This window comes from Bos indicus x Bos taurus, chromosome 18 (genome assembly GCF_003369695.1).
Source record: "Bos indicus x Bos taurus breed Angus x Brahman F1 hybrid chromosome 18, Bos_hybrid_MaternalHap_v2.0, whole genome shotgun sequence".
Taxonomy (NCBI): Eukaryota; Metazoa; Chordata; class Mammalia; order Artiodactyla; family Bovidae; genus Bos; species Bos indicus x Bos taurus.
The window spans coordinates 58340460-58359151 of record NC_040093.1 but is presented as its reverse complement, the minus strand read 5'-3'; the positions used below and the strand labels follow the sequence as shown (position 1 = coordinate 58359151).

At 44.2% G+C, this 18692-nt stretch overlaps 1 protein-coding gene across 1 annotated transcript in view; it reads right to left on the bottom strand.

The window, feature by feature from the left end:
* Positions 1-18692, bottom strand: part of CDYL2 (chromodomain Y like 2) — a 169600-nt gene that overhangs the window by 54562 nt on the left and 96346 nt on the right. The window contains exon 2 of the mRNA XM_027513957.1: positions 3526-4114. Coding sequence (XP_027369758.1) covers positions 3526-4114 — 589 coding nt within the window. The remainder of the gene's footprint in view (positions 1-3525; positions 4115-18692) is intronic.

Here is an 18692-nt window from a genome sequence, read left to right as displayed (position 1 = left end):
CAGGTTTGTTTTAGGAAAAAAAAGAGTGAAAAAGAGAGAGAGAGATGCCTGGTAAAGAGTGTATGAGCAAGAAGGAGACGTTATTTCAGGTTTTAAACCTTTAAAGAACTAAATCACATTCCTACTTACAAGCTTAAAATTCAAGGAGTAATTCTGAATCTACCAACAAAGGACGTGGACTATGAACCATTCATCACTACAACCAAACGCTTCTGTGAGAACTGCTGTATACACCATGGCTGTGAAAATGCAGCATTTAAAAGACACAATCCACACTCCGCCCCCTGAGATTCATTGATGGGCGTAGAGACCATTTTTAACAAGCTCCCAAAGGGACACTGAGGCAGATGGTATCTGGACCACAGAGCCATTTGTCATTACGGGAAAAAAATCAGAAGCAAAAGCTGTCCTGGGCCCCTGCATGTACTTCACAAACATTGCTGGGGAAAATGCTGTCTGAAACCAAAGCACCACCCGCTAGAGCCCCAATTTAGCACTTGTTCCCACAGCTCAGATCGGGGAAGTCAGCAGTAAATGAGTAACGTGTTACATAAGTTGCTTTTCTGTATGCAAAACCTTAATTCACCAAAGAGAAGTTGAAATCATATAAAAAGCAACAGCCCTCCCCCAAAACAAATGCTGGGAAAGCGTGGCCAGGATCTCCCCATCTTCTGCCAGGCAAATATGAGGCCCCTCTGTGCTGAAAACCCTGTTGCCCCCTCTTTGTGCCCCTGGGGTTCTGGGTCAGTGGTGGATGTGGTCAGAGAAGGCAGGGCTGGGGAAGAGGAGGAAGAAGAACATTCAGGGTCCATGTGGGCCTGGACACTGGCTGTACCAAGGCTTCCCTCTGCCTGAAAACATAAGTGGACTCATGTTTTGCTTGACTATACCTCTGACCCCTGGCTGGAAAGTTCTGGAACCACACAACCTCCTGTCTCGGGTCTTCTTCAAGAACTCCAAACCTCACAATTTCTCTCTCTCTCTCTGGTGAGGATTCTCAGTCTTTTCCTCTTCCCAGTTACTCCAAAACCTGGATATGATGCTATCTCTAACTAGAGTGTTAACGGCTGACCAGGGCTTGGGCATTTATCACCCCACTGACCACTGGAGATATCAACCCAGGTACAGAAAGGCACACCATCTATGTAACAAACGTGCTATTCCTACCAGCATGTCAGCCTCAGGAGTCTTCTCAACAACGACCTAGAGATACCCAGTTTCAACTTACTGGAGAGCAGGCTCTAAGTTTCAAAAGGCACAGCCCTAACCTCCAAGCACCTAGCACAGTGACCAACTCTTGTGAAGAACAAAAAGTAAATTGAGAGCTGATGTGAAACATAACTGCCACCCCATTTTACCACAAAGCAGGTCCCCAAAATGCAGGAGAGCCACCAGGAGGTGCTTGTTAAAGACCCACCTTCTGGGCTCCACCCCAGACTTAGGAAATCAGACTCTATGGGACCTGCCTTTTAAGAAAGTGCCAGGGAATCTTACACACGTGACTTTGAGGACCACTGCCCCAGCCTTACGTGAACCCGAAGGACATCAATATTATAGGATGCGATCAAGCCAAAGGACCTTTTGGGAACACTCAAAACCAAACAAGAGAAAGGCAAGTGACTTCCTCCTCTCTATGCAGGCATGGGCCCGAGTGGAGTACAGAATGTTCAACACTGGGAATAAATAAGGCCAAGAAGGGATCAGAAACAAGAAAGGCCCAGAGAGGCACTCAGCATCAACGAGGCCACCAGTAGGGCCGGCAGGCTTGTCCTCGTCTGTCTCCCCCAGTGGCGGGGTACCGTGCCCCATCCTGAATCAAGTGGTATCGACCAGACCCGAGGACGGAGTGCATACAGCTGGCAGCCACGCCGCCTCTGGAAAGGGGCACTGAAGGAGAAGCAAGCCTTTATCACAACCTCCACAGGCCTGGAGTCCCTCCACCTTGTGGTCTGGCGGCTGGAGTCAGTATACAGCCCTCCCTGACACTGCCCCCCTACCCTGCTCTCAGGGCGGCCCCCTCCTGAGCAGGGCAGGGGGGCGGGGGGGCGGGGTGCCGCTACCAGCCAGGGCGCCGGCAGTCACTGCCAAGCCCCTGGGCCTCCAGCCGAGGAGCCGCCAAGGCTCCCCTGCCCGAGACGGGGAATCCCTCCACTGCTGGCGACTGTCACGGGAACGTCAAACACCGGTGTTTGTGCCAGGCCTCATTCACACGAGCCCACTCCTCCCCGAGAGATGGATTTTTTAAAACAAACAGCTTTTCCATATGCTAGCAGGCAGAGTCATGTCAGCATCAGGGATCCCCAGACGGAAACGTGAGTCAATCTGGGGCAGAGACTGCTAAATCAATCCTGTTTGGGTGAAATTCCTCTCTCTGGACAAACAGGGACCTCAAAAGCGGATTGCTTGGATTCCCCCCTGCGGAGAGTCCCTGAGGACGCTCTTCCCAGCCACGAACACCCTGAGCGTCCTGAACTCTGACATCACTATCCCCGTAACGTGCCTTGTCACCACATCCTTCTGGGAACTCTCCCAGCCTATCCCACCTGCCTCCTGACACCCTCTGCCCACCCGCACTCCAGTTCCACCCGGGGCATCAGAGGGCCCTACTGTGTTGGGCGCAGGTTGTCCACACCCGTTGCAGGATTTCCTGACGTCCTAAGGCCTGGAGTCCTGGTGGCTAAAGACAAAAATTCACCACGTGGACACACAGATATCTGAGAAATGAAGCAAGGCAGGTAACAAGTGCAGACAGCTCACCTGGAAGACGTGGCCACTGAGGACTCAGTTGGGAAACCATGTGATTACTGGGGGAATGTCAGACTCGAGAGCTTGAAAAACCTGGGTCATTGTCTCCTCTTTCCCCAGTTGTGCCTATGGGGCCTTGGTCAGAGGGAGGGGGGATTCCAGCATCTTTGCTGGGTGACTTGCAAGAGGCAAGTCAGGCACCAAGAAGGGCAAGAAGGCACCAAGCCAAAGGAGCCTAGGCAGGGGTCCAGGCAGCCTCTGGGACCTAATACAGACCGGGGAGCTGATCATGCATATTAGCGAGAGATGGGGGCAGGGAGTTCCAGCTGAAGGGCCAGTTTGGGGAATTCCAAGTCCAAACTGGGTCTGAGAAGGAGGAGCAGCCCCTGGCCCAGACTCCACCTCTCTGGGCTATGGTGCTGGGTTCACAATGAGATTGAAAGCAAGGGCCCTGGGAGGCATGTGAGCCCCAGAGAGACACTGGCCCCGGGGTAAATGAATCTCAGGTTCTGGGGGTTAGGGACTCTGAGCTGCCCTCAGGGCAGGGCCTCCAGAGCAGTTACCATGGCCTCGGGTGTCCCCGAGGGCAGCTGGGGATGCTGGACCTGGGACTGGCCTTGGCCGGAGCGTCAGTGGCTTGGCCTCCCCCACCTACATAGGCGTCCGGGAAGGGCAAGGGATTGAGCCTGCAGGGCCCCAGGTAAGAGAGCCAGGGCAGGGGTCCTGTGTTTCCCCAGGCTGCCCGCAAAGTCCCATCAGAGAGGAGGAGCAGCCACATACCCAGCCCGTTCTCCGCCAGCACCGCGGGGCTCCCATCGCAGTCGCCCAGGTCCTGCTCGCCCACGTCGTTCAGATCCAGGTCAGGCTGGTGGGACCCGTCTCCAAAGGGCCTCTCGTCCTTCTCGGAGCCAGCATCCCCATTCTCCATGCCATTCTGTGCCTTTTTCAGTGGCATGATTTGCAGGCCACTGGGGGTAGTCCTGTAAGACACCGTCTTGGCGGCCCGGTCCCCGCTCGCTGGGGGCTTGGCTGAATAGCCTTTCTTGGGCTTGGACAGGGAAGGGTTGACCCGCTTCCGTTTGTGGGAAGTCCCTTTGCTCTTGCCGGCGTCTGAGGGCCTGTGGGGGAGCTTCTCGACCGAGGGTCCTCGGCCGTCCCGCAGGAGCTTGGAGGCGCCGGGCTGCTTCCCCGACTTGAGCCTCTTGTCCTTGGCCAGGTGCAGCCCGTTGAACTCATCGATGAACTCCTCACAGTGCAGCAGGTGGTGCTCGGGCTCCCAAGTGTCCTCCGTGCTCCCGTAGCCTTTCCACCGGATCAGGTACTCCCATTTTCCCTTCTTGTTCTTCCTCTTGTCTACAATCCTTTCGACCTGGGATGCGGGAGGAGAATCAGGAAAGAGAGAGAGAGAAGGAAAAAAAAAAAAAATCAAATCATTGCTAGGTCACAAGAACAACACAAGGACAGAGGTGTCCATCCTGGCTAGGGGGGCCAGGAGGCTGACCCTCCCAGGAGCCTTCAAGAAGGCTGGTTCATTTCAGGAGATCGCTGAAGGGAACCAAAGGCACACGTGCGGTTGTTTCCCATGACAACTGCATGATGCCACGCCTGGCTGGTTGCCTCTACCTGTCTGTCCAAGGCTTGCTCTTTTTCTTTTTTAAAGATTGGGTGTGGACCATTTTTAAAATCTTCATTGAATTTGTTACAATACTGCTTCTGTTTTACGTTTTCGGTTTTTTTGGCCCTGAGACAGGTGAGATCTCAACTCCCAGGCAGGGATCGAACATGCACCCCCTGAATTGGAAGGCAAAGTCTTAACCACTGGACCACCCAGGAAGTCCCCAAGGCTTACCCTAGCTCAAAATCGCATTGTGAGCATTCACGGAAGGTCTTTATTCTTTTTGTGGCACAAAACTGGAATCAGACTTTTAAAGACCAATTTGGTGTGGGTTTTCCACCCACTCTGCTAATGTGTCCTTACTTATCATAATACTAATGATTAGTAATGTTTGCTGGGCATGTGCGAGGAGACAGACGCTACTAACTGCTGGGCATGGATGCTTTCATTTCATTTTCTCCGAACAATAACCCAATGCTGTAGGTGTTCCTCCTATCCCCACTTTACAGAGAGGAAAATGGGGCTGAGAGATTAAGTCAGTCAACTAAGTTCCAAGCTGGTAAGAGCAGAACTGGGAATATGAACCACTCTCAGCCCATATTTATTTTCTTACTCACTAGGCCGTACCAAATCTCTCAACTATAAAAATCTTCCACATTGACCAAAACTGCCTGGAGTCAGTGACACCCAATGTCCCCCTAGCTGGCTCCCCTAGCTGCAACATAACAGGTACAACTGTCAAGCAAGGTGATGGTATGTACCTTGCATAACCCCCCAGAATGTACATTATTACTGCTCCATTTGATAGATGAGGAATTAAGTATGAGGCAACCGGCCTGCAACACAGGGCTAGGGATGGTGGAGGTGAGATCCGAACGTAGATCTGGTTTTCAAGTCATGTACTACTCTCTCTATTTACCATCAAAGGCAAGGGAATCTCTGTCTTCAAGTATTATCATGGGAAAGCACACTTACAAAACGCCAGTCCCAAGGCTCATAACTGGTGAACGAGGTGAAGGGTATACGAGGGTTTATTTATTATTCTCTCAACTTTATAGGTTTGAAATTTTTTAACTAAAAAAAAAAAAAAAATTCCATTGCTCTACCAAAAAGAGCTAAATTTCAAAGGAAAAGTAAACTATTACATTCAAATGTTTATTATATTTCAATGTCAATGTAATTTTATAGGATGGAACTTTGACCCAAAGAAAGTAATAAGTGAGGGTGTGCTCTCAGAATTCATAGGAAAAAAAACCCAACAATATGAGAGGGGGAAAGTGGTTACACTTAGAGCTGGTAACTGTTAAAGATGGGTAATAGGTAAATGTGGGTTCATTTTCAACTGTTTATGTTTGCATATTAGAATTTTTATGTTTAAAATTTTCCATAATAAGAAGTGAAAATTTCTGAAAAGTGAGATTGTTTCCCAATATCTGGGTGTAACAGAAGCTATGCAAAATAATTAAATGACTTTCATTGCTTTGCACTTAATAAATATCTTAATAGCTAGACCATATTGCCTCTTTATAATACTGCTTCTTCATAGACAATTTAAATTGTTTCCTTAATTGATTCATCTCAAATCAAATTGGCCTATTTCTATTAAAATTTGTTTCCTTCTAAAATGCGCTGTGAACATCTGTTTTGGATTGATTATATAATTTTTAGAAGTATCACACAAACTCTATAATAGCTTGAAAAAGTAAAATCATGCCAAACTAATCAAACTTTCAATCTCTGAGTCAAGGAATGGGGCTAGCTGGGTATTCATTTGTGATAATGTTGCAGAAAGTTGGGAGTGTTTGTGGAGGAGCCTGCAGCTTTGCACATTTGTAGGACTTTGAAGGGGAAATCCTCTGCAAGTTTACAGAGGGAGGAAAGTGCACAAGCAGAATGGCACTGCTGGAAAGAGCAGCATTCTGGAGAAGGCCAGCCTAGGGGTGTCAGGAGGAAGCCCAGATATGTCTAAGGGCTATGAGTTAAGGCATTTGTGTGGGCATGGAGGTCTCCAGCTTCAGAAAGCATATGCTTGACCTCCAGGATGGAGAAACTTCTTCCCCAGGATGAAGCAGAAAAACCATGCTAGACAAACAGCCAATACAATGGTTGGTAGGTAGGTGGATGGATGGATGGATGGATGGTTGAATGGATGAATGAACAGATGGGTGGATAATGGGATGGATGGAAAAATGGATGCTTGAATGAATGAATGGATGGGTGGATAGTGGGATGGATGAGTGGATGGATGGATGGATGGATAGATAGACAGATGGGAGGATAGTGAGATGGGCAGGTGATGGAAAGATATATAAATGGACAAATGACTAGATGGATGGGGGATGGGGGATGGGTGAAAGGGCAGGTAGAGAGGTGAGTTCAGGAATAAATGGGTGGATGAATGGATGGCTCACACTCATCAGATGAGCTTAGTATAGTACTTAAGAATACAGGCTATGGAGCAAGACTATCTGGTTTAAAGCTTCTAAGGAGTTATGTGTTCTTGATCAAGTTACTAAATCTCTTTGGGCCTCAGATGACTTGCCTAGCAAGAGGGAAATAACAGCACCCACCACCTAGGGCAACCGTGGAGAATATACAAATAAGGTGTTTAGCATTCCAGGGTAAAGGTCACTTCACCTTGCATATCCTCCTGTGAATGCAAACCTGGGTAGTAGCTAAAGACAATGTGTCCCCACCCAGCAGAATAGACATCCTGAGGGTATTCAACTCCTCCCTAGGAGAGTCCACCTCTTAGGTAAGTCCTTCTGAGTAGAGGAGATGCCGTGCAGAGGAGAGAGGCTCAAGAAGCCTTTAGTGAGCAAGGGTGCAGTGTCTACACGCCTACTTGTGGCCACACTGGGAGAGCAGCTGGTTTCCTTCCCTCCTGGTTACTGGAGGATTCAGTCACAGTTGGCTAATTTATGGGGGACAGAAAGGCCACTGCTTCCACCTCTGGTCCTATCCAGAAAGCTACTGGGTGACCTGAAAGTCATTTCTACTTACCTTAACCCAATACCAACAATGAGCAGTATTAGCGGGATCATTACTAGCCTGATGTGCAGGAAAAAAACTATTGGCTCTTCCACTTTGTATATACGTGACCCTGGGCAAGTTGCCTAACCTCTCTGTGCCTCCCTGTCCCCATCCGTTAAACAGAAATAGAAATAAGAAGAAGAAGAGCTTCCCGCAAGGTTGTTGGGAGAATTAAAAGGAATGAGGTGTGATGAGAAAGTAAAGTGTCTTGAACATCAATCACAAAGCACTTCAAGATGAGTGGAACTGCTCTGAGAAGTACAAAGCTTCAGGTGACAAGAGTTCCACAGTTTACACACTTTGTAAAAAAAAAAAAAAAAAAAACAGTTTTTTTTCCCCAGGTTTAGAGAAGCAACTGCTTTTTCTGAAAGCCCAAAATGCCCACGAGGCGCTCATAGGAAATCTGGCCCCCAGACACCCCCTGAGACTTTGAATGCACCATCTTCTGGGACCTAATCTCCTTCTTTACATCCCCGTACAGGTTTTCTGACCCTCTTTTCCTCTTCTTCTCAGGAAAGCCTCAAATAGAACCAGAAAGCTAATCTGTTCTGTGGATAACAAAAGCCCACGTTATTTAGGACTTGAGTGTTAAATGACTGCAACATTCTCTCTGGAAAATCTCTTTCCCTGAAGATCCCCCAGCCTCCTCCACTGTCCCTGACTCCTTGCACCTGTTGAAAACAGAAACCTGAGCCCTCAGGTGCTGGCAGCTCTGCTCCTGAATCCCCAGCCTACCTGCACAGCCCTCCTGTACTAGCTGAAGCTCACCTTCTAAATGGACACAATTGTCAATTCCCTGAACCTGCAGTTACCTACCAATGCATGTTAAAGTCACTCAGTCGTGTCCGACTCTTTGTGACCCCATGGACTATACAGTCCCTGGAATTCTCCAGGCCAGAATACTGGAGTGGGTAGCCTTTCCCGTCTCCAGGGGATCTTCCCAACCCAGGCATCAATCCCATGTGTCCCACATTGCAGGCAGATTCTTTACCAGCTGAGCCACAGGGGAAGCCCTACCTACAAGTGCATGAACACTATTAAAAAAGCGCGTACCCACACACCTGCCACCCTCTATTTTCAAAGGTAAACAATCTGAGGCCCTGAACGATTCCTTGGAGTTCAACCAAATCATTAATTAACATTTCCCCTCTGTGATCCCAGCTGATACAAATGATATTCTACTGCAGGTGGGGGCAGGGAAATTTTGAGGCAGTTATTACCAGCACTGCAGTGTCATTAGGAACAGGAGGATGCCAGTCACCTTCAGTGGTACATGCTAAGTGAACATGCCAGGAACTGTGCTAAGAACCTAAAAGGCGTTAGATTTCACCTTTCCACCCGAGCTTTCCCCTAAGGAGCATTCTCACCACTGACAGCTGAGGAAGTTGAGGCTCAGCAGGTATAGATAACTTTCCCTCCATCACACGGTCAGCAGGCAGTCAGCCAAGACTGGAACCATAGTTTGTCCGACTCCTCAGCAGGAGTTCTTGGCCACTGGCTACACCTCACTGGTGGGAAGCCCCTGGAACCAAGCAAGCAGTTGCCAAGCATGTGGACCAGTAAAGCAAAGCGATGGGCACCGAGGAAGAAGACGGCGTCGTGAAGTCGCTCACCCCACACTCTAATGAGTCCACACACAAGGCCCCGCAGGCCCTGGCGAACCCGCAGACCGCCAGGACGGTGCCCACAGGCTGCGGGAAGGAGAGCGCTTCAGCGGGCGGCACAGAGTCTCGGGGGTAATAACTATGAAAAGTGCTCTGACGGTGGAGAGAAAGGGGCTGTGACAAGAATGGCTACTTCAAATCGGATGGGCAGGGAGGCTCCTCCAAGAAGGAAAGGGACCTTCAGAGACGGAGAAAATCTGGACACTGAGAGGCCTCTCCGGGCAGCAGGACAGTTGCTGCCCACGGGCAGGTGGACCAAATCACAGCAGCAGCACCTAACACTCACTCAGCATTGACCAAGCGCCAGCCACTGTCATACGCAATCGTTGCATAGCAGATTAACACTGTATGTATTAACTCATTTCATCGTCAAAATATCCAAACGAGGTAGGTAACTTTATCCTCTTTTTTATAAAAGGAAAAACTGAGGCACCCAGAGGTTAAAGACTTTGACCAAGACCCCACCTCTGTCAAGCAGTGGACAGCTAAGACTTGGTCCGGAACGTCTGGGCTCCAGACCCCCTGCTTTCAGTGATGACACCATATCCACTCCCCACCCTTACTCAGTGAGCCCAACCTGACTGAGGCTGATGCTGTGTCTGTAGCTGCTGATGCTCCCCCAACTCCTGCCAGGTCCCAGAAAACTTACAGCAGCTGTACATGGCTTAAAAGCGGCCTTCTAAAGAGAACTCTAATTTGAAAAGATACAGGCAGCACGTATTCATGGCTGCACTGTTTACAATAGCCAAGACATGGAAACAAATGTCCATCAACAGATGAATGGATAAAGTAGACGGAGACACACACACACACACACACACACACACACAATGGAATATTACTCATCCATAAAAAAGAAAGAATGCCATTTGCAGCAACATGGATGGACGTCGAGATTACCACCCTAAGAGAAGAAAGTCACACCAAGACAAATATCAAATGATATCAATTATATGTGGAATCTAACATTAATAACACAAATTAATTTATTTACAAAACAAAAACAGACTCACAGACATAAAAAACAAATTTATGGTTACAGTGACTGCAGCCATGAAATTAAAAGACGCTTACTCCTCGGAAGGAAAGTTATGACCAACCTAGATAGCATATTCAAAAGCAGAGACACCACTTTGCCAACAAAGGTCCGTCTAGTCAAGGCTATGGTTTTTCCAGTGGTCATGTATGGATGTGAGAGTTGGACTGTGAAGAAAGCTGAGCACCGAAGAATTGATACTTTTGAACTGTGGTGTTGGAGAAGACTCTTGAGAGTTCTTTAGATTGCAAGGAGATCCAACCAGTCCATTCTAAAGGAGATCAGTCCTGAGTGTTCATTGGAAGGACTGATGCTGAAGCTGAAACTCCAATACTTTGGCCACCTCATGCGAAGAGTTGACTCATTGGAAAAGACTCTGATGCTGGGAGGGATTGGGGGCAGGAGGAGAAGGGGATGACAGAGGATGAGATGGCTGGATGGCATCACCGACTCGATGGACGTGAGTTTAGGTATACTCTGGGAGTTGGTGATGCACAGGGAGGCCTGGCGTGCTGCGATTCATGGGGTCGCAAAGAGTCAGACATGACTGAGCGACTGAACTGAACTGAAGGGGAAAGGTGGGAAGGAGGGATAAATTCAGAGTTTGGAATTAGCAGATACACACTACTATAAATAAAACAGATAAACAACAAGGTCCTACTATATAGCACAAGAAACTATATTTGATATCTCATAATAACCTATAGTGGAAAAGAATCTGAAAAAGGATATATACATATAAGTGAATCACCTTGCTGCACACCTAAAACTAACACAACATTGTAAATCAACTGTACCTCAATAAAGAGTAGTGGCCTCCTGAGTTTGTCTCTCCTGGGGTCCCCAGCACGCCATGTGGGACTCCCTCCCTTCCTGCTCCCATGCTCCATCAACTCAAAGGGAAATAAAACAATTATCAGTCATCTTCCCTCTCCCAGCTTCCCACCAAACCAAAAGAGGACATAAAATGACAACTGCTCAGGAATACAGGATCAGATTGTCCAGACTTCTAAAGAGACGCCCCTTATGCCCCCTCCTTCTCACCTTTCCAGACTCTTAAAGGAACGCCAGATGGGGTTGGATTGAGAAACTGTGGGTTACTAGTACATCTTGACCTCTGAACGCAAAGAGCCAGGCCAAAAAGGAATAAAGGAAGGTGATGTCCACTTGGGCTCTCTGCCCACACATGCACCAGAGCAGCCATCCCTGGACATTTCCAGAATCCTGGACCTCAGACTCAACAACTACAAGGGTCTCTCCATCTGCACCCTTTCAGTATCCTGGGACAACTGCCTTGGAGGTAGAATGGCACAGGCGCCCATCATCTGACATGAGGGATGAAGTCCTTGGGTTTCCCTGGTGGATCAAGGGTAAAGAATCTGCCTGCAATGCAGGAGACCCGGGTTCGATCCCTGAGTCAGGAAGATCCCCTGGAGAAGGGCATGGCAACCCACTCCAGTATTCTTGCCTGGAGAACCCCACGGACAAAGGAGCCTGGTGGGCTACAGTCTATAGGGTCACAGAGAGTTGGTCATGACTGAAGTGACGGAGCACACGAGCACACGTGAAGTCCTCAGGAAGAATTAAGATGGAGTAAGTTCTGCAAACTACTAGGTATGGACTGTACCAGGTTTAGAAGACTGTGGTTGTTTCAGATGATCTCATCAGTGAATAAGGCAGTACCAACAGGCAGCATGTCCTGCAGCTGAACTACACTAAGGAAACAGAGGCAGAAGTTCAGCTCAGAGCCATACAGTTCAAGCTGGCTTCTGGGTGAGGGTCAGAATGGGGGACTCAACAGCATCTAAGTGAGGAGAGGACCAAGAGGAATTCCCACACCCACTCTGTTGGAAAACACTAAACCAGAGACTCCTCTTTGATCAAGAGCACACACACAAAAACTGGTAATGTATTTATAAAAACCTCTAAAACCAATCAGAACACGATCATAACTAAAAATTCTCAGGAACATTACACTAGAAGTACTACTGTATATTTTTGGATAGCATTTGTGCTGTGATTTCAAAGACTATAGAAAATATGACCTCTTTTTTAAAAAGAGTAAGGAAAAAGGAAAAAAGATAAATGATGATGATGAAATCCATAGGTTGAGAAGGGAACTGAAATGAAAGAAGACTCATTTACATAAGAAAGAATGTAAGGAAGCCAAAGGAAAAAAATGCCAGCAAAGAAATAAAATTCCCACTGGAACCAGGAAAGGACAGAGCCAACAAGCAGAAAATCAAATCAGTGATGTAGACAACATACTCGAAACACTCTCCAAGAATGCAGAAGAAAAGGACACAGAGCTTTTTTAAAGAAAATATTGAGGAAAATGAGAGTAGACATATAGGAGGGTTAACAGAGATCCAAGAAATGTAAGCCTGGCAAAGAGAAAAAAATCAAAATAAGACAAGAACACTAACAAGGAATAACAAGAGACATCTCTGTATCTTGAGTCTGCATGTCAAAAAAAGATCTCTTTTAGGGGAAGCAAAGGTTGAGAATAAATCAGCTTAATTTCTATTTTTGCAAACTTTCTTGATTTCAAAAAGTTAAACTCCCCAACTCACACCCCAGCCTTCCCCCATCCAAAATGGTACACAAGTTGAAAGCATAAATAATGTGAACTTAAGAAGTCTAACACCAGTCAAGTGGACCTTCAGCTGAGAAGAAAGGAAGAAGACATCTTGTTCGTTAGGGCACAAAATAAAAAATAAACCTTTTTTTTTTAAAAAAGAGTCTGGAGGATCTCATAATGCCAGAAAATAAGATAGGGTTTAATCAATCAATAAAGCCCAACTGATGAGGAAATGCCAAAGAAGCCAACTGAAACTGAAAGAGTGCCCAGTGGCTGGAACAGTTTGAAAAAAGCAAATAGTGGTAGTACTACATTCATAACCTAAAAGAATGAAATAAATACCCATGAGGCCACCTGAAATAAATAAGTGAATTAATTATCAGAATTGGTCGCAGGCCAAATCTGGTCCAGGGTCTGTTTTTAAGAACATACCACACCCACTCATTTATGTATTAACTATGGCTGCTTCATGCTACAAGGGCAGTTAGTTGTCTAACAGAAACTGTGTGGCCCACAAAGCCCCAAATAATTGCTATCTGGTCCACTGCACAAAATGTTTGCTGATTCTGAACTAAACAAGTGGAGGATAAGGGACAAATATTCCTCATAGAACAATTTGAAATAATAAATGTAAAAAGAATAAGGGAAATAGAAAAATCATCATTAGAGCACCACAGTAATAATTGCTACAAACAAGATCCACAGATGGATGCTAAAATTAGTGGGTAAAATTTTAAAGAGAAACAGGATATCTGCATAGCCTGAAAATATTTCCCCCAACTACCACAGCAGTTTTAACAGCCCTCCAATTAAACCACCCCCCCCAAAAAAAAGTATGCAAAGAAAAAAGAGTAACTATACAGTGCAGAAACCTGGCCCACATCAGTGATCAAGGTTACATCACCTGTGATAAATCATGTTGATGCCACAGAAGTCTGATCTGATTCACTGAGAAGAATTCCACTTATTCTCTGTGGAATAATCTCCCAAAACCCATAACCTATTGATTAAACAGCAGACAAATCCAACCTGAGGGAACTCTACAACATACTTGACCAGTATCCTAGAGAAGTGTCAAGGTTACAAAATATAAAAAAACCAAAATATGGCCTTAGATGGACGTGACTGAGGGAGAGCAGTAACTAAGTACAACGTGGTATCCTGGACTGGATCCTGAAACAGAAAAAGACACTCATGGAAAACACGGCTGTGCTGTGCTTAGTTGCTCAGTCGTGTCTGACTCTGCGACCTCATGGACTGTAGCCCTCTTGGCTCTTCTGTCCACGGGGATTCTCCAGGAAAGAATACTGGAGTGGGTAACCATTCCCTCCTCCAGGGGATCTTCTCAACCCAGGAATCGAACCCAGGTCTCCCGCTTTGCAGGTAGAGTCTTTACCATCTGAGCCACCAGGGAAGCCCAAGAATACTGGAGTGAGTAACCTATCCCTAAACTAGTGAAATCCTGAGAGTCTGAAGGTTAGTTTACAGTGTAACACCAATGCTCATTTCTTAGTTGTTATAAATGCACATGGTGTAAGATGTAAATAATTATGAAAACTGGTTAAGGGGTATATGGAAACTCTGTACTATAGATTTGTGAAAATCTATAATTATTTCAAGCCTGTTTTTAAGTACAGTTGCAGGTTACACTAAAACTTTAAAAAGCGTCCAAATAATGGTAACAACAATCATAAAACCTAACAATTTCAAGTACTCATTATATACACTTATTCACTTAGTGAGAAAAGTTAAAAGAAATAACAAAAATATATTAGGCAAGATCAAATTTTGTAAAGAATATCAAAGTAAAATGTGAGGAGCAAAAACACATTAAATAGGAAGGAAGTTTTTTTTAATTAAAAAATACTAAATACATAATAGTCATGAATTTTTCTGTGTCAGATAGCAGATCAAAAAGTAACTTTTAAAAATTCAACAGAAAACTGGTAGAAATAATCTGAACTGAAAAACTTAAACTCAATACTTTCAGGCTAAAATAGATCAAGCAGATGAAAAACATGGACATAAAGAATCTGATGTATAAATATGATGGTTGATCAAGTAAATATTGCATATATTTGAATGAACACAAACTTTTAACTGCATAATTTGTAAACAAAATAAACTTGACAAAATTTCAAGAAAATCATCCATAGAACACATCAAAATCAATTAAATACTAAAATATCAGAGGAAAAATCCTCTAATGAATGTCAAAAAAGAAGGTATTTATGAACTATGATCTGTAAATACACAAAATGCTAATATAGTAGATAACACATTTAAAAAATAAGTCCCAATCACTTATAAGTGAAACAATGGCCCTAAGTAACCATCAAATAAAGAGCTAAGAAAATAACTACAGTAACAATTTTTTTAAAAATCAAAAAAATGGGGACACAGAAAATCAACAGTTGGGCAGCAGAAGGAAAGAAGGAAGGAGTTAGACATCTGCCGTAAGTAATCAGGGAGAGAAACACACTCTCCTGGGAAGAAAGAGAAAGGCATAAATATCAAAGTAGAAATTAGTAAACCAGAAAATGTAAAAATGCTGCACTCATTGATATTCAGAAACTGATTCCTGAAATAAAGAGCAAAAAATGGAAGAGTAGGCAGCCCTGAGGGCTTGTTTCTCTACAGAAACACTGAAAAAATCAAGCAAAACATCAGAATCAATTTTTCTAGAATTCTGGAAAACACGGTTTGTAACAACCAAACTGAATGGTGAATCAAGAAAAACCCAACTCAAAAAGTAGGAAAGGTTTTTTTGTCATTTTTTTACCTTACCCTTGCCCCACCCATTCCCCAGCTCAGCAGCGGTCTTAAATAAAGCAGCCCACATTCCCAATATAGAACCATGGTCCTTGGTTCTGGAAGGAGCAGAGCAAACCTTTCCTTCAAAGAACTGTGTTTGTTCTAACCTGTCTAGGGGCTACATGAAGAACCGACATAAGCACTTGTTTTTATTTTGCTTGAAACTTATTCAGGTTGGTAAAACATTTATGCAGACTAATTCTTTCAGAACAATGTAAGATTGCAACATCGGCTGCCAACTGCGACAAAAGAATACAGTTGAGAAAACAAAGTACGAAGTCCTGGGAAGAAAAGATGGAGAGTTTTCTTGGGAAGTTAAGGCACTCAAAAAACCCTGACTGTACCAAGAAATTTAGAAAGCTACACACATTCCCAAGGCAGGCTGCATGCTCAGAAAAGACCAAGGATGGCCCTACAACTTTCGCCTCTGGCTAATCTCTAGCGTTCATGCATACAGGAAGTGAAGACTAAGGCAGAGTTGTAAATGGCCTGGCTGAGTATTGAAAGAATGTCCCAATACAGAGCCAATCTGAGGCTTCCTTTCTTCCTTCTTTCTTCCCTCCCTCCCTCCCTCAATTCCTCTCTTCTTCTTTTATTTCTGTTCTTTGTTAACTTCTCCTGGCATGCAAGGAAATCTGTCACCACTAGCTTAACATATGCTAAAGGAACAGATTTCATAGACCATCCATGATGAAGAATACAGACTTTATAAAAACTGTTTAGAAAAGCCTCTAAACAACTAGCAAGAGTCCACAATGGGCAACAAAACAAATCCTTAGAAGTGAGGAAAGCCTACTTTCCAGAGTTACCACATTATAATGTTCAAACTGTCTATTCTTCAAGAAAAATTATGAAACATTCAAAGAAACAAGAAATATGACCATTCACAAAATAAATTAACAGAAATCTTCCCTAAGGAAGGAAAGATATTGGACTCACTAGACAAAGGCTTTGCATCAACAGTCTTAAGTAGGCTCAAAGAGGTAGAGAAAACTATGGACAAAGAGTTAAACTAAGCTAGGACAGCAATGGCTTAACAAATAGAAAAATCAAAAAAGACACAGAAATTATAAAAAAGAACCTAAGAAATGTGGGAGACAAAAAGCACAACGACATAAATGAAAAATTCATTAGAGAGTTTCAGTAGAGAATGTGCACAAGCAGAAGAAATAGTTGGCAAATTTGAAGATAATTCAACGTAAACTGTCCAGTCTGAGAAGCACAAATGAAAAAAATAAAGGAAAATAAACAGAGCCCAAGGAACCTGTGTAACACAATTAAGAGTAATAATATACACACATAACGGGAGTTCCATAAGGAAATTCCAGCTCACTGCTTTACAACAAGAAGAACAACAAAAATCCAGACAAACCCATGTTCATAACTTGCCTAGAACTCACCACACAATAGATATTGAGGGAAAAACAACTTAGCCCCAAATCTCAGGTATTTGTAGAAGGAGACTGAATTTGATCAGTGATGAATCTAAGACTGAATTTGATCACCTCAAGTGACGCCACTAGTCACCAGCTCTAATGGAAAAGATGAACAATGCAGAATCAGAGAGAAAAACTCAGTGGATACAAGGAAATTACAAGCAAGGATAGAAGGAAATAATCAAGCAAAAGTGCTAGAAATCAACAAAATAATAAGAGATCAGATAGACTGATCAGTAGATTTAACAAAGCTGAGGGAGGAAATCAGAAAACTTGAAGGTAAGTCAATAGAAATTAACAAAATTGGAACACAAAGAAAAAAAATAAGGGAAAAAAACAGGGCATCTAAGAATGATATAAAATAGTCTGACACATGTCAGTGGGATCCCGGAGGAAAAGAAAGGGGAAATAGGCAGAAGAAATATTTGAAAAACGAACAGCCAAAGTTTATCAAACTTGACGAGAGTATCAAACCACTAATCCAACAGTTCAGAAAACACTGAGCAACATAAATACTACCCCCTCCATACCCGAAAGAAAGCGATATAATACGAAGCAATATACCAACTTGTATCATATTGAAACTGCAAAAAAACACAATCAGAAAATCTTGCACTCAGTACAAAAGAGACATATTTCATACCAAGGAACAAAAATAAGCATTACAGTGAAAAAAGTAAAGTGTTAGTTGCTCAGTTATGTCCGACTCTTTGTGACTCCATGGACTGTAGCCCACCAGGCTCCTTTGTCCACAGGACTTTCCAGAATACTGGAATAGATTGCATTTCCTTCTCCAGGAAATCTTCCCAACCCAGGATTCAACCTGGGTCTCTTGCACTGCAGGCAAATTCTTTACCATCTGAGCCATTTCAGACTTCTTATCAAAAACCATGCATGAGAGCACAGTAAAATAACATCTTGAAGGTGATGGAAAAAAAAATGATGGTCAATCAAGAACTTGATACCCAGCCAAAGTATCTTTCAAAGATGAAAAAGGAAGAATTTATCAGAAAAAAACTAGGGAATGAATCTCCAGCAGACCTATTCTACAAAAAATGTTAAAGGACTTTCTCAGATAGAAGGAATATAATCACTAGACAGAAACTTGGATCTACGCAAAGAAATACAGAGCTCTGGAAATAGGATACATGAAAGTAAATTCCTTACCTTGAATTGCTCTAAAGTTAAATGACTATCTCAAGTAAAAACAGCAGCAATGCACTGTGTGTTCATGGCATATGTACAAGTAATATGTATGACAACGATAGGACAAAGGCAGAAGGAAAATAAGAATATCTTATTGTAAGGTCATTAAACTGCAATGAAGCAGGGTAAGTTATATAAAAGTAAACTGAGTAAAGACACGGAATGCAAACTTTAGTGCAAGTAGTTTTATAAATAAACACGAGATATAAATAATTGCCAAAGAATTGATGCTTTTGAACTGTGGTGTGGGAGAAGACTCTTGAGAGTCCCTTGGACTGCAAGGAGATCCAACCAGTCCATCCTAAAGGAAATCAGTCCTGAATATTCATTGGAAGGACTGATGCTGAAGCTGAAACTCCAATACTTTGGCCACCTGATGCAAAGAACTGACTCATTGGAAAAGACCCTGATGCTGAGAAAGATTGAGGGCAGGAGAAGAAGTGGATGACAGAGGATGAGATGGTTAAATGGCATCACCAACTCAATGGACATGAGTTTGAGTAAACTCCAGGAGTTGGTGATGGACAAGGAGGCCTGGCGTGCTGCAGTCCATGGGGTCACA